The following is a 13,229-nucleotide window of genomic DNA, read 5'->3' on the forward strand; positions in this document are numbered from 1 at the left end:
AAAGAAGTTGTTTGGAGTGAGTGGTGTTTACAAAATGAATGGATAAATAATGGGTTGGCTGAGAGCAAAGCGAAGTAAAAGGCTATGAACAACTTTCCCACGGCTTTTAGACCGTGATGAAAAGGATGGTGAAAGGATTACTATTATTTAATATGAAGGAAAAGGGATCCGTGTCGTATTTGTTTGGACGCACAGGCTCAGGATCATGTTCCGCCCATACGTTTGGAGAAAGGAAGGAAGGAAGGAGGTTTGTTGGTCTTAATCTGTGTGTTGGTGGGCTACTAAAATCCCGTGAAATTTTAAGTTTGGGAAAATATTGACATTTGTTAACGTCACCACCATCCTCATTTGGTGAAGGATTCTCTTCCAGCCCTCTCTCTGCTGGTTGATGAGAGGTAGGGAAAAGGTCTCTATACTATATTTTGGTGGATGCATGGAGGTGAAAGATGAGAGAGGAAGGCGGACTTTGGAACAGGTTTGAGCTCTCTGTTCACCCTTTCACCTTCAAATGTAAGCTCCAGCCTCTCCACCACTTTGTTGATCCAGGCAGCAAAGGACTCGTTCAGTCAGTAGATACATAGACGACGCATCTCATCTCTCCTCTTCTGATAGAATCTCTTGTGCAACGCGAATTTGATCAATTACGAAGTGTATTTATGGACGAAGAGGAGCAGCAACAGCATGTTCTCACTCTCGAGAAGGGGAGGAGCAGCGTCAATGAAAGACTCTGCTGCTGAGCTTTCGGGATGTCAATCGAGTCAACTTTTCCCGTCTACTTTCTCCATCGCACAGACCCAGTTCGGACTACCTGTCTGATTACCTGCCAACTCCACGACGGTTCTCTATGTACGTCGGCGTCATGGTCATGGCATAACAATCCCCGAAATTAGGTTGAGTGCCTCCTATTGTGAAGTCCTGAAGGGAACGTTCATAAAATATGTAGGGGAAGAGAGGGGGAGGCCTGTTTCATTGCCAGTTAATCTGCCTCACATGTTAAAAAGGCGGTGTGACCCGTTACGAAGGGGAACGGATGGATAACAAAATCGTCAATTTAGCATTACGTATTTTATGAACGTTCCCTTGAGTGGAGTCTCTCTCCTATTATGTTGTTGCAAATAATATTCATCTCGAATTTCAGTTGTAGTAACCAGCCCGCATTAGGAATTGTAAGAGTTACTTAACCAAGCAATCCATCTGCGGGTCGGTCGGTAGCAGAGGTTGAGTAATTGGATTGGGTATCGAATTTCATTCAGGTTCCAATAATAACATGGATCCATGTGTATTTATATGTGGTTTTCATAGCATAATACATAATATGCATATACAGTGGGTTAATTAGGTTGCCTATGAATTGGAATATGAAATGAAGGATTCATTTGGACTGAAAATACCAAAAATTATCATTCTCGTCATCTACAGTAGAAACATACACACACGCACACCTTGATGCTTTTTGGTGATTAGAATCAAATTCAGTCTCAAATTTCACCTGAACTTTCTCTGCCTCGAACTCCTGTTTTATAGTACCTGAACTTTAACTTCCATCAAAATTTGATTCCCGCGTTCGTATCCCTACCATGCTAATAGCATGGGAAGGATACGAGCGCGGGATGATGGAAGTTAAAGTTCAGGAGTATTACCTTTGCGTGTTCGCATTTTTGACTTTGATTTTTCCCAGTATGCTTCCTGTCTGTCTATTCATCATAATTCATTTGATTGTTATGAACGATGTTTCAGAGTTTCAGCTCGTATTTCGCATTATATGTTTAATGCTTTCACCTGTTATGCTATTACAGCAATGAATGTATCACGCTTGAAATTGTCATTGCTGACAACTTGTTGTATTAGTTACATGTAAGTAAATCTACTAGTCACTGACTAGTAGTCACTCAAGTAAATACTGTAAAACATACATAAATATGTATGCGAAATAGAACAGGGTAGACGTATGAGATATTAATTTTTCTAAAGAAGTCCCAGCAATTTCTTTAAGTTTGCATACTACTCAACTCACAAGTAAGGAATGAAGACGTCAACGTCAACTCCATTTTAATTCCCAAAGTCCCAAACACCAGTCACGACAAGAGTCGTTTTAAAAAGCTTTTATTACTGGAAGTACTCAAACGATAACTACATACTTCTAAGGTGGACAGGATGACATTCAAATATTTGTAAACACAATAGATGACTATAGTATACAGATCTGATCCAATTATAAAATTGGATCAGATACACTCGGATCAGATACACTTCAATAAACTGGATAACTAACTAACTGGAGCATTGACTTGGAAAATATGCATATTAATTATTCGTGATAATCTAATTATCTTTTATGATGAATAATCGAATGAACACGAATGAATGAATAACAGATGTGATTCAGACTTAAAATATACAAGTCCCAAGTCCCTTGAACTTCTATTGTTCTCTTTATTGAGGATAAACTTCTGGTGTAAAAGTGATGCATGTGCACGTGATTTTCATATACTAATTACAGTAATTACCCATGCCGCCCAGTTATGTATGCTATCCATTGTAAATATGCTGTCACTCTGGTGTAAACTACTGGGATTCTTCGTCCGCAAACTCGAGATCCGAATGAAAGAACACCAACTTGGACAAACCATTTTTCAGTCTTGTCTTTAGGGCGTTGACATACCGTATCTTGTGGTTGTTTGACAGGATTTCCAGCTCCATTTTGCTTAGCGTTGACGCAATCATGCATTGAAGCCCCAGCTTTGTTAGGATCAATTGCATCGGCTTCCGAGTAATTTTCTTCAAACTCGGCCAACAATGGGGCACCACTGTCTCCGTAACATGGACTTTGATATTCAACAGTGGGAGATTCTGAAGGGGTGTCCTCGTCTGAAGAATCATCATTGGCATATGATGCAGATGGTGAAACGCTAGATTCCTCTTCTGGAACAATTGATGTGGTTATCTCATCTGCTGTTGATGAGGATGGATACTCTGTCGTTTCAACTTCTAGAGTAGATGTCAATTCGGTTGTTGGTTTGGGTACACCAGGTTTTATAAATGGATTTTTTGTGCATATGTGATTTCCAGTCACCGATCCGGAAAATTCTTCTCGACAATGGAGGGTTGGAATAACCGTGGCAGCAGCTTCACGTAAAACGGGGGACAATTTGATTTTGGACTTGTCCGCTGTAGTAAAATATGCTCTGTAAAATTTCCAGTCGCAAGCAGAGAATATGAATGGATTACCATCTACTGATCCCCAACCAACTGTTCGTAGTTCCCATCCGCTAAATGAGTTTGATTCGGTGTACACACTCGGGAGAAAAACGGGTTGAACATATTCTGAAGAATTATAATATACATCAAAACGAAAATTCAACAAGGAGGAAGTTACCAGAATTATGTAATATTTATGCATATATTTTCATACTTGTAACTTTAACCTTTCCCACTCTCACAATGGCGATATCATTTGCTCCAGACTTTGGTTCGTAATGTGGATGAATAAAGACATTATTCGCAATATCCGGATACTGCACAGAACGGTACTGCCTGGCATAGAGATTTTCTGCTCTATTAGATAAGTTGTATGTTCCAAATACCAGATCAAGGGATTGTAGTCTGAACATAAAAATAAAATTCCCCTTAATTATAAACATATACATAGTAGATGTTAATTAGTTTATAATAGATCCCCACAAAGGATACATGCTGACATGTGTGCAACTTACTCTTCTTCGCCACTGTCGAAACAACTGGCTGCTGTGAGAACATGACTTTGATCAATCAACGAAGCACCACAGAATCCACCTTGGTTTGTAAGAATAATGACCATAAATGGGTATTGGTGTGGGAGTGTTTCAACACCATTCACAATACGAATTTGTCTTTCTATCCGTTGTTCAACACTTTTCTCGTATTTATCATATCCTGAATGAAACTTGGTGTTTACTCGGTCATTGGCAATTGGTTTTGAGCTGCAAACTGCTACAAGATCATTGTTGAAGGCACTGCCATATTCGTTCATTGCTGGCGATTCATCTGAAGCTTTCATAGCTCTGACAACGTATGTCAACTTGAATCCTCGGAAGTTTAGCCATCTTGAAGACACAAAGCGAATGCCCAAGCGGTTTTCTTTTGATACTACAGTAAACGGCATTTTATGATTTACATCACCAGCAAACCTAATAAAATAATAAAAATCATGGAATAGAAACTTTTTACTGCGTAACTAGTTAAATTGTCGTACCTCCGATAACTGTCCCATTTTCCAGTTGGCGAAACTAAAACATAATCGGAAAACGAAAACAGCCAAGGTTGCGTGACCACGTCGAAGAAAGTAGTTTCGATCACAGTACCAGGAATGCTCTACAAGAAAAATTATAATTGACAATCGTGAATACCAATGAAATTCAAGGGCTTCTTGCCTACCTCAATCACCCATTCACAATGAAGGCCTGAAGGGTAGTGTTCCGGATAATTTGGAGATGTGATCGTTCCGAATGCTCCCTCCGTCAAGTTTAAGTATTGATCGCCGCACTCTATTTTAAATTGCACAGATTTTTTTATGACCAAAAAAATCTTGGCTGAACTTCTCCATTTTTGTACCACATATATATTAAATGCACGGACCTGGAGAAGGGTCAAACGGAGGTTCCGAGCTGTCTTCCCTTTCATTTGCTGCATATCCAGGAACTGTATAAACTCCTTTCGTGAAACTTTCCGCAACAAGTCTTACAGGTTTGGATGACCAGATTTTTTCTACGACGTTAAAATCTTCAGGATGCTAGATACAACAAATGCCAATAAAGACAAACAAAATTTAATCTCCAATTCAGATGCGGATGGAATATTACATGAATACTGCTTTATACCTGACAAAATACACTCCCAAAAAAAGCCAAAATAATCAACACTAGTTTGATTGAATCCATTTTGAGCTTGAAGACTTGTTGGACTGGGAGTAATACTTTCACAGAAGGCCACCATCATTTTTATTCGATTTATACCTCACGTATGAATTATTCATTTTACATGCAAAACTGACGTTGTCAACACCTGCTAAGCATGTAATGTAGATGAGATATTCCCACAAACAATTAATACTCGCTTACTTATCTAGTAGAAAAAAATACAAGTTCATTGAAACCAAAATTGATGGAACTATTGACTAGACGATTTATTTGCGATAAACTGAATTATTCATCAATAACCTACAGGTTGTGTCCAAATGATAACGAGATATAATAATAGAGCTATCAGTGTGCTGTTGGTTTGTGTCCATCTACATAAAAGTTCCTAGTTGCAGCAGGCAATGTAATTTTAAGTCCTTCAAGTTCTTTCGTCAAAATTATTTGGCAACCTGTCATAAAGATGTTTGAAATGATATACAACATGTTACATAAAATTTTTTCATAGAAGCGGAAAATGTAGTGCTTACCCAGTCGAGAATTTTCTTTAAGGAATGGAGCAATGTCTAATAAATCGTCCTCTTTTTCTGTATTTGGTGGTAAAAGATCTTGAAAGGCCTCGTCGACATATACATGACACGTCGTGCATGCTAGGGACGCTTCGCAAGCCCCTAAAAATAAGTCAATGTTTTATGAAATGACGCAAATTATCCTGCATCTTTTCTTTCGACAAATTTTGATAATCTTTAGATTATCCTTTTATGTTATTTGTCATTACCTTCCATCGGGACCTCGAATCGCTTACACAGGTACAGTAAATTATCGCCAACTTTCCCCTTCACTTGAGTCGGTTGTCCATCCTTGTCGTAAACTGTGACCATCACCCTGATCCGAAATATAGTTTCTTATTAGTTATATATGTTTAAATTAAATAATTGATACAGGATTATAATTCCATTGTATTCTTACACTTCCTCTTCTGATTTCGGATCTTGCCATTCATATTCACCGTGAAAAGTGACTAAAAAAATAAAATCGTGCTAAATTAATTGAATCTCTTGATCGACATGGTGATTTCCAATGGTGTGGCTACTTTGACTCACCTTGTGACACATGAAGTGATCTGGATAACATTTGTGCTGGTTGTGGATGTAAAATGGATACCATATTATGAGGCAGCCTTGTCATGTGTTTGCAGCCACATGTTTCAATTTGTGATCTACCACTACTGAAAAATTTGGGAGCACTTGGGAGGTGATGGGGATTTAAGTTGGCTGCAATACGTGATAAAATGTTTGTACTAGTTCCAGCAGCACCTTTTGCAAAAATATTTCTTAAAACAAATCTCATCTTAATGATCAAAGAAGAAAGTTTTTAAGAATAATGAATTTTTACAGCAAATCAAAGTGATATGAAAAAATAAACATTTGCGTAGCACGTTAGCTTCCCGCACCAACCGGTCTGATCTCATTCCACGGGGTTATGTCGTAAAAAGTATGCATGCAACTAAAGAAATTAAAGTTTTTTCTCAAAAAATAAAAATCTCGTTGATGTACTTAAATTTCTAATTTATTTTATATAAAAGTTCGAGTCTTGATTTATAATCAATCATTCAATTTAATGCTTTCTTTCCACTTTAACGCTCAATGCATTAATGCAGTCATCCTCAATCCCAATACCTTTCCTCAATATCATCTGAAAAAATTGTAAAAGTATTATGCTAAATATATTGCAACTTATCAAGTTATGAAATGAGTAAGAAATCGTTAAGTACCCGCAGCGTCTTCCCAATCTAAACTTCGCAAAACGTTGTCCAAGACGCCGAAAGTGCAATCCCTTCCTGAGTTTTCTTTCCAAGAGTCCAGTACGTCTCGAAATGCCTCCGAGGGCTGAAGTTAAAGGAATGGTGAAATGTAGTGAAGGTTCATTAAAAAAAACTTGGCTATAATATGTAGAACGAAAGGACAATTCACAAATGCTCTGAAACCATGTCATGAGTCATTGGAAATAGGGAAATTGCATTTGGATGCCCCCAGTTTTGAATACAGTGTAATTATGTGTACATTAATGGCAATAGCAAATTTGCTCTCAAGTATTATTTCATAATTTCATCGACATTACCTGAATCGTATTCTTGAGCAATTTTTGGCTGTTAGAAAACATTTCAACGGGATCGACTCCCAGTGCTTCGTAAAATGCTTTCCATTTGGAGGCGTCGCGTTTTAAAATCTTCACTAATTCATTAAAGTGTCTTCTTTCAACTAATCAAAGTAAAATTTTGTTCAGTTAAGCGTCTCAAGTTGAGAGTCTCGATGACGGTATGTAAAACATAAAGACATACTAATCTTGTCCGGTTTGACATTTCCTATTCTGCCATTGGTGTCTGGAAATACATAAGTTTTCCCTTCCCCTGGACCGGGCGTTACTGGAGATGTCGGAGTCGAAGCTGATTCAAGTTTTTGTATCAAGTCTTTGTAAATCCGAACCGTGGTTGGTTGTTTTAATGCATTTATGAGCTCCCTGGTAGCTCCATCCCTAAATTAAATAAAGTAGAAAATCTTAATACGCATGTTTGCGTGCCTATGTGCAAGAATCAAGAATGGTTGGTAACACTACCTGCTAGAAATTATATTGAGCAACTTTGTAATTTTTGCCTTTCCAACCAGTTGAAATATTTCATAGTCTTCCTTTTGGGAAAGGATTCCTTTCTTTACGAGAAAATCCCCAATATGCCGATATTGCAAATCCTCTAAAAGATATGGTCTCAAAGTTTGCAGAGCCGGGTTCAAGTCCATTTTGAGAAAATATCAACTTCACCCACAATTAATTAGCAAGGATACTCTTATAATGTTAATCGTATATATGTAGTAGTATGGTAGAAATTTGACTTGTCAAAGTGGGTTAACTGGATAATCTGCTGTATGTATCTTATCCCTGACGTAAACTATGGTGAAACCAAATCTCAAGAGTTAATTACTGAAACTAATCCTGGGCATAAAATGTAATTGTGATTATTTCTGCAATGCTATTCAAAATGCTTATAAATTGGGAAATCATCAATATAAGGCCATGAACAAGTCGGAATAAGTAAAATATGATATCACGCATGTAGGTGTGTACTTAAGCTCTTATGAATACATATATATGCACAATAATCGTACTGGAGCAATACGTTTAGTGCATACCAGATCACACACATGAGTATTTAATATATTTTGTTATATCATTTTGGGGAACTGTGTACGTCGGCCTTGCATATTTCGTTTCCCTTTGTCATTAATCTTATCTTGTTAACATTGCTGCTGGTGAGGCAGATACAAATCACAAGATGAGTGATCGCAGGCTTGCCATACAGGATGCGATTGTTATTTGTAATAATCAGGGAATAATTCTATTTGCAGATCATAATGCCGTCCACATTGATATAATGGTACAAATATGTATCTCGCATGCACACTTATGTACCCACAGTCATTTTACCAATGAATGCTTGTTTGTGAGTAATTGGATAATCTTTTTCGGAGCTCTGCTAGTGCTGAAGGCTTGTGTTACGTTAAACATAAACCACAAGGAGAATCATAAATACTAACAAACCACGAACGGTCACGATGAGTCACTTGTATTTGTATTGCATATATGCCTGGAGTTGCTAGTTATGAAAGTAATAGAACATCCGGCATTTTTGACGGAATTTACTGCATTATTTTCATGTTAGCATGCTTCTAATGTATATAGTGGCTTGTAATCTAAAGAGGAAGATGAAACTCTTTACATCGGCTTATCAACTGTCTTGTGGGCAACGGTTATTAATGCACCACTTTAGCTGAAGCCGGTCGTAATGAACTGTTCTGATTTATTCATGTAGTTTTACGCATTCATTATGTGGCGCTATTCAACTGGGATTATTTTACTGCTTTTTTCGATTAATAATTTGGGACAAGGTATAGCGAAATACTTAATTACAAATTACCAACTAAACATTCTCGTTAGCGCTAACTGAAATTATTTTAAGTTTCAGGTCTACTTTGTTACTCGTGTGGAACGAAAGTTGTAAATGACTGGCAATGGCCAATGACTCCAGAAATCGAGGACGCTGAGCTGGATATGGAAAGTTGTGAGAGTTTTGAAAGCTCGTTTTCTTGGGGGCCTTTTGTCGAGTATTGTGGAGAGTTCAAATGGTGTACAAAATCAATCACCAATTTTGGTCAATCTATTGTTCGTGGTTGCGCATCGAGAAATGATTCTTCGGGACAATTGCATAGAGTGGGATGTGGAACAATGAAACCTGGTCTAGTTGTTCCCTCAAAATCAGAGCTTGACATGAGAGACGAACTTTGTCTTTGCAACACTAATTTCTGCAATTCATCCAAGTTTCTTAAAACCACGCAACTTTATTTATTTGCGGCCATTATAACAATACTTAATAAAAATATGTTCGTATTAAAGTAATTTATTGTATTCTTCATATAGCATGTTAATAACCCCAGAAAAATTGAGTCTATTTGATGGGCATAGTTCCCAGCATAACAGCATTAATTTTCTATATCTGTGAAAAAACTGTGGTTTAGAATAGTCCTCAAAGTAGATTCCCTTAATGTGCATTATCGATGTTTCTTACATGAAATTTGTTGCATATGGGGGCATGTGGGGTTTTTCTCCACACTTTAATTTTTCCACAAAAAGAAGACTAAAATCGTAACCATTCCAAGGAATTTGTCCTAGACTGAATATTTCGGTGAGAGTGATTCCATAACTCCAAACATCGGATGCGGACGAAAATGCCATGTCAGTTAAGGACTCTGGAGAATAAAACGCTTTGTTAAAAGCAACATATTAATAAATGAAAGGGCACTTAGTTTTTGGGAGTAGTGGGAAAACCTGGAGAAAGATGACGCCAAGGTAGCGGCGTCTAAAACATGAGTACATGTACAATCAATTCCACTCAATTGTGTGTTGGAAAAGACTTGAATATTATTAGCATTACATTCTGTTTTTTGACATACACCGAGTACGCATAAAGCTGACGAGCTAGTCCGAAATCGGAAATTTTTGGAATTCTTTTCGAATTTAGCAATATATTTCGGGTCGCTAAATCCCCATGAATTACTTTCTTCAACTCCAAGTACTCCATTCCACGTGCAATTTCATACGACCATCTGATTAAATCTTTGGTGGAGACTATTTCAAACTCATTGAACGGGGTTGTATCGCTAAATAGATTCAAATTAGCGTTTGAGTATGTAATTAAAATATACACACAAGTCATCTGCAGAATTGTTTTATAATTTGATAATACGTACTAGTGACTTTTCTGAATAACTACTTCCCCATTTTTAACCAAATTTCTGTAGAGTCCTCTACACCCTCGCAAATAGTCAGTCATGTTTCCAAACGCGCAAAATTCTAGAACCATGTTGAGCTTTCCTGAAATAATGTCAAATTACAAATTACTCTAAAAGGCTCGGGCAATTAAAATCTGAAAGTTTACTTTGCCGAATTTCTCTTGTAGTTGCACCGATAAGCTGTATAATGTTTTCATGTTTTCCGATACAACTCATAATTTTCACCTCGGTTAATAAGGCCTTGAAATATACGACGTCAGTGTCCTCGGGATTTATCATTTTTACGGCCACAGTAGTTGTATATCCGTCATTCTTCTCCAACTGGGCACGATAAACGCATCCATATGCGCCTTGTCCAAGGATGTTGTCAGAAGTATCTGTAAACTTTCAATGCCATCATTACAAGAAATTCATACTGATTTTCAATACCCTGAGAGCTGCACCAAATCGTAGTTGATTAATGTGTATCTCATATTCTTCTTTCTTGAATCGCTCATAATTTACTTTCTCCAACAAAGCTTTCGTCTCAATGTCGAAAGGAGGAGGAAAAATCCCTTCTTCAAATTCTTGTAGTTCTGCATCGGTCAAAACTCGCTTTGAGGAAGAAAATTCTTTTTCCAGCTTAATTTCTTTGATAAAATAATTGATGACGGCGCACTCATAGTACTGCAAATGTTTTTAGGAGTTTGTTAATATTCAATAGTAAATTGTTGCATTTCAAGTATTTGGTTTGTAAATGTTAGTTTTAACACCTTGTAGAATAGATAACCATTAAAAATGGCAAGAGTTGGGACGTGTAGACCAAAATAGAAGGTATGAAAGTAATATACAATCAATGAGAATGTGGTGTTTATCAACGTTGAAAAGAAACAAATTCGTAAGTAGCATATATTTTCCTAAAGCAAAAAATTAAATGTTTCAAAACAACCATAATACAGCAGAAGAAAATGCGTATTGACCGTCTTGGAGGCATGGAACAAAAGGTAATCCGCTGGAATGGAAGTAATGATATGAAATGCGTATGCGATCCAAAGTCCTAGTCGAGCTAGCATCAAATTGCGTAATAATTAGTTCAAAGAGAATGAATAATCAGAATTTAATTGCATTAATTATTTACTATAATAGTCCTTTCTGTTTTCCACTTTCTCAATTTCCCACTTGTTCCAGAGTTGAAAAACGTCACGAATACACAATCCTCCCCCAACTAAGACCATTAACTGGTAGGGATATTAGTATGTGCAACATTATAAAACTTGTCTTTTCTCGAGCAACAGTATGAGACAAAATTTACTATCTACATAATTACCACGTTTAATATCGACATTAGTCGAACTGCCCATCTCAAAGAAAATCCACAACATGGCTCAAACCGATCTTTAAAAATCCGCATTCTTAAAAATAAAAATAACAGTGTAACTTCAACACAAAACTTTAAATATAAATTCTTAGCGTACACATTAAATAAAACGAAATCAAGGTAAAAGGAAATGACTTTGTGGTAAAAAATATGACGTTGTGGTGGTCTCAGGAAGCTTGCGATTGACATAAGTTCGACATTATCGAACTCAATTTATTCGCATTGCATTATTTATTTATTTTATGCAAACTAGAATTTGTACATTGTCATAGCCCTTCAAGTGCTTATAGAGAGGATTTTCATACATTCTCTGTAAAACCATTAGCTATGACGTATTTTGGATATTGTCTGCATATTTCCCAATGAAATTTCCTTGAGGCTAATAATTTGCAACGACAAAATTTCCATTCGGACCTTTAGCCATTGCTATACCCATTTCAGCCGTGGACTTCCAAATTACCTAAAAAAATACAACTTCTGACACATGTAAACTTTATCTACATATGAATATTTTGTCAGCCATGCATTAATCACTTGAGTAAAGTGTCCTAAAATTAGAAAAAAAACTAATTAATAAATACGCAGATAATTGTTTGATTTGTAAAGTTTAGGTTGGTACCCGTCCCTGGCTGTGGCTCCAGCTTTTCCTTGATTTCCGAGTACCATTGACTTACAGGTCTCTTCCCATCAACTTTCTCCGTATTCCAGTAGACGTTCTCCCCGAATCCGCAAGTGCTATTATGCTGCATTTTCCCAAGTTTCGCCAAGTTGTTGACCCAAGCTTGGCTAATTTTCCCCAGCTTGTGTTACAACAATGATAATGATACTCAACCAATTTTTTTGAGTTTCCAGTTCTTCCATGATTGTTTGACTTACATCTGCGTTAAGGATAAGCGGAGGGGCTCCATGTTTGGCTCGGAGGACATTATGCTCCTCAAGAGCTTCTTGAATGAAAGTTGGATCTGTAGTGTTCTCGACCTTAAAAATAAAAACAATAAATTATTAACGACTGTACAAGTGCGCTAAATTATTTGTTACTTTCGGTGCAGTACTGTGGGCTGGACTCGAATGGGTAGGCGCCTGTGCACCTCCTGTGCATTTACATGGATAACAAGGATCAAATCAGAAATATACTTTACGAAATCAGTAAATATATGTACATATGAATCAACCTGCACAAGATGGGCATTTTGTGGAAGGTTTAGTTATAGTCTCCACTTTCGTTTTAACTCCAGAACTTCCATCAGAATACTTTTCGGTAATCGTTGTCGTAATGGTTTCAATAATGGTGCCCTAAATTATAAATGCAAAGTATGTACTTCTTTACCTTAAGGATAAAATTATTTAGTTATACATCTGGTTCGGTTGATGTTTTTGTCGATTTTTGCGTGGATGAGCTCACGACCTTTTTATCAACCATTGTTCAACCTCCTATTTAGAAATATAGGAATAAAATCAGTCTGATCAGGATTGTAGCATTAATTTTTTTCATAGAGATTTCGTCTTTCATCTTGTTCCGATCATCGACTGCCTTCATTATTAGTGAATGCATAATGAGCACTATAGAGATTCAACTCAAATTTTAACTGTCAATGAGGTGAAAATGAATACGATAATGAGAGGTGATACTGTCCGATT

General features: G+C 37.0%; 5 protein-coding genes and 1 long non-coding RNA gene across 7 annotated transcripts; 1 reads left to right on the plus strand and 5 right to left on the minus strand.

The window, feature by feature from the left end:
• Positions 1-2,396: 2,396 nt before the first annotated feature.
• On the minus strand, positions 2,397-5,034 carry LOC110846133 (ovochymase-1). Its single transcript, XM_022092769.2, has 8 exons — positions 4,857-5,034; positions 4,615-4,768; positions 4,414-4,523; positions 4,232-4,350; positions 3,714-4,166; positions 3,413-3,603; positions 3,229-3,324; positions 2,397-3,168 (listed from the first exon to the last, which is right to left on the minus strand). Exons 1-8 carry the CDS (start codon positions 4,914-4,916, stop codon positions 2,504-2,506), a joined length of 1,848 nt encoding a protein of 615 aa, XP_021948461.1. The 5' UTR covers positions 4,917-5,034; the 3' UTR covers positions 2,397-2,503.
• Positions 5,035-5,136: 102 nt separating this feature from the next.
• LOC110847068 (adrenodoxin-like protein 1, mitochondrial) lies at positions 5,137-6,322 on the minus strand. The gene is made up of 5 exons (XM_022093914.2): positions 5,996-6,322; positions 5,862-5,913; positions 5,671-5,777; positions 5,423-5,563; positions 5,137-5,344 (listed from the first exon to the last, which is right to left on the minus strand). The coding sequence occupies exons 1-5, from the start codon at positions 6,240-6,242 to the stop codon at positions 5,241-5,243; spliced, it is 651 nt and encodes a 216-aa protein (XP_021949606.1). The 5' UTR covers positions 6,243-6,322; the 3' UTR covers positions 5,137-5,240.
• A 112-nt stretch (positions 6,323-6,434) lies between these two features.
• LOC110847375 lies at positions 6,435-7,948 on the minus strand. The gene is made up of 5 exons (XM_022094308.2): positions 7,509-7,948; positions 7,234-7,427; positions 7,014-7,153; positions 6,667-6,781; positions 6,435-6,587 (listed from the first exon to the last, which is right to left on the minus strand). The coding sequence occupies exons 1-5, from the start codon at positions 7,685-7,687 to the stop codon at positions 6,559-6,561; spliced, it is 657 nt and encodes a 218-aa protein (XP_021950000.1). The 5' UTR covers positions 7,688-7,948; the 3' UTR covers positions 6,435-6,558.
• A 609-nt stretch (positions 7,949-8,557) lies between these two features.
• On the plus strand, positions 8,558-9,341 carry LOC118434932. The gene is made up of 2 exons (XR_004834391.1): positions 8,558-8,833; positions 8,911-9,341. It is a non-coding gene; the product is annotated as an uncharacterized LOC118434932 (long non-coding RNA).
• On the minus strand, positions 9,264-11,908 carry LOC110846863 (vascular endothelial growth factor receptor 3). 2 transcript variants are annotated; one of them, XM_022093703.2, is made up of 11 exons: positions 11,541-11,908; positions 11,352-11,451; positions 11,194-11,279; positions 10,987-11,130; positions 10,678-10,900; positions 10,381-10,611; positions 10,193-10,316; positions 9,877-10,102; positions 9,771-9,801; positions 9,511-9,691; positions 9,264-9,438 (listed from the first exon to the last, which is right to left on the minus strand). In XM_022093703.2, exons 1-11 carry the CDS (start codon positions 11,778-11,780, stop codon positions 9,333-9,335), a joined length of 1,692 nt encoding a protein of 563 aa, XP_021949395.2. In that variant the 5' UTR covers positions 11,781-11,908; the 3' UTR covers positions 9,264-9,332. The 2 variants fall into 2 exon arrangements, with proteins under 2 accessions (XP_021949395.2, XP_035705551.1); XM_035849658.1 differs by lacking the exon at positions 9,264-9,438 and having other exon boundaries at positions 9,550-9,691; positions 9,896-10,102.
• Positions 11,909-11,918: 10 nt separating this feature from the next.
• LOC110846864 (Golgi-associated plant pathogenesis-related protein 1) lies at positions 11,919-13,227 on the minus strand. Its single transcript, XM_022093704.2, has 7 exons — positions 12,946-13,227; positions 12,764-12,884; positions 12,630-12,682; positions 12,468-12,569; positions 12,211-12,391; positions 12,126-12,139; positions 11,919-12,051 (listed from the first exon to the last, which is right to left on the minus strand). The coding sequence occupies exons 1-7, from the start codon at positions 13,009-13,011 to the stop codon at positions 11,971-11,973; spliced, it is 618 nt and encodes a 205-aa protein (XP_021949396.1). The 5' UTR covers positions 13,012-13,227; the 3' UTR covers positions 11,919-11,970.
• Positions 13,228-13,229: the final 2 nt, after the last annotated feature.

This window comes from Folsomia candida, unplaced genomic scaffold (genome assembly GCF_002217175.1).
Source record: "Folsomia candida strain VU population unplaced genomic scaffold, ASM221717v1 Fcan01_Sc003, whole genome shotgun sequence".
Classification (NCBI taxonomy): Eukaryota; Metazoa; Arthropoda; class Collembola; order Entomobryomorpha; family Isotomidae; genus Folsomia; species Folsomia candida.

Bases quoted from the DNA above. Each gene is read 5' to 3' on its own strand.
- LOC110846863 (XM_022093703.2), bottom strand. From the start codon at position 11,780: ATGTCAATCGCAAGCTTCCTGAGACCACCACAACGTCATATTTTTTAC. The intron at 11,280-11,351 runs GTAAATAATTAA...ATTTGATGCTAG, and splicing joins AAACAGAAAGGACTATTATA to CTCGACTAGGACTTTGGATC. The intron at 10,103-10,192 runs GTACGTATTATC...GAATCTATTTAG, and splicing joins GTTATTCAGAAAAGTCACTA to CGATACAACCCCGTTCAATG.
- LOC110847068 (XM_022093914.2), bottom strand. From the start codon at position 6,242: ATGAGATTTGTTTTAAGAAATATTTTTGCAAAAGGTGCTGCTGGAACT. The intron at 5,564-5,670 runs GTAATGACAAAT...ACTTATTTTTAG, and splicing joins ATTCGAGGTCCCGATGGAAG to GGGCTTGCGAAGCGTCCCTA. The intron at 5,345-5,422 runs GTAAGCACTACA...TCTTTATGACAG, and splicing joins TAAAGAAAATTCTCGACTGG to GTTGCCAAATAATTTTGACG.
- LOC110846864 (XM_022093704.2), bottom strand. From the start codon at position 13,011: ATGGTTGATAAAAAGGTCGTGAGCTCATCCACGCAAAAATCGACAAAA. The intron at 12,683-12,763 runs GTTGATTCATAT...GTAAATGCACAG, and splicing joins AAAATGCCCATCTTGTGCAG to GAGGTGCACAGGCGCCTACC. The intron at 12,392-12,467 runs GTAAGTCAAACA...TTGTAACACAAG, and splicing joins CGCTTATCCTTAACGCAGAT to CTGGGGAAAATTAGCCAAGC.
- LOC110847375 (XM_022094308.2), bottom strand. From the start codon at position 7,687: ATGGACTTGAACCCGGCTCTGCAAACTTTGAGACCATATCTTTTAGAG. The intron at 6,782-7,013 runs GTAATGTCGATG...CTTTAACTTCAG, and splicing joins TGCTCAAGAATACGATTCAG to CCCTCGGAGGCATTTCGAGA. The intron at 6,588-6,666 runs GTACTTAACGAT...CAATTTTTTCAG, and splicing joins AGATTGGGAAGACGCTGCGG to ATGATATTGAGGAAAGGTAT.
- LOC110846133 (XM_022092769.2), bottom strand. From the start codon at position 4,916: ATGGATTCAATCAAACTAGTGTTGATTATTTTGGCTTTTTTTGGGAGT. The intron at 4,351-4,413 runs GTAGGCAAGAAG...TTTTTCTTGTAG, and splicing joins ATTGTGAATGGGTGATTGAG to AGCATTCCTGGTACTGTGAT. The intron at 3,604-3,713 runs GTAAGTTGCACA...TTTTATGTTCAG, and splicing joins TTCGACAGTGGCGAAGAAGA to ACTACAATCCCTTGATCTGG.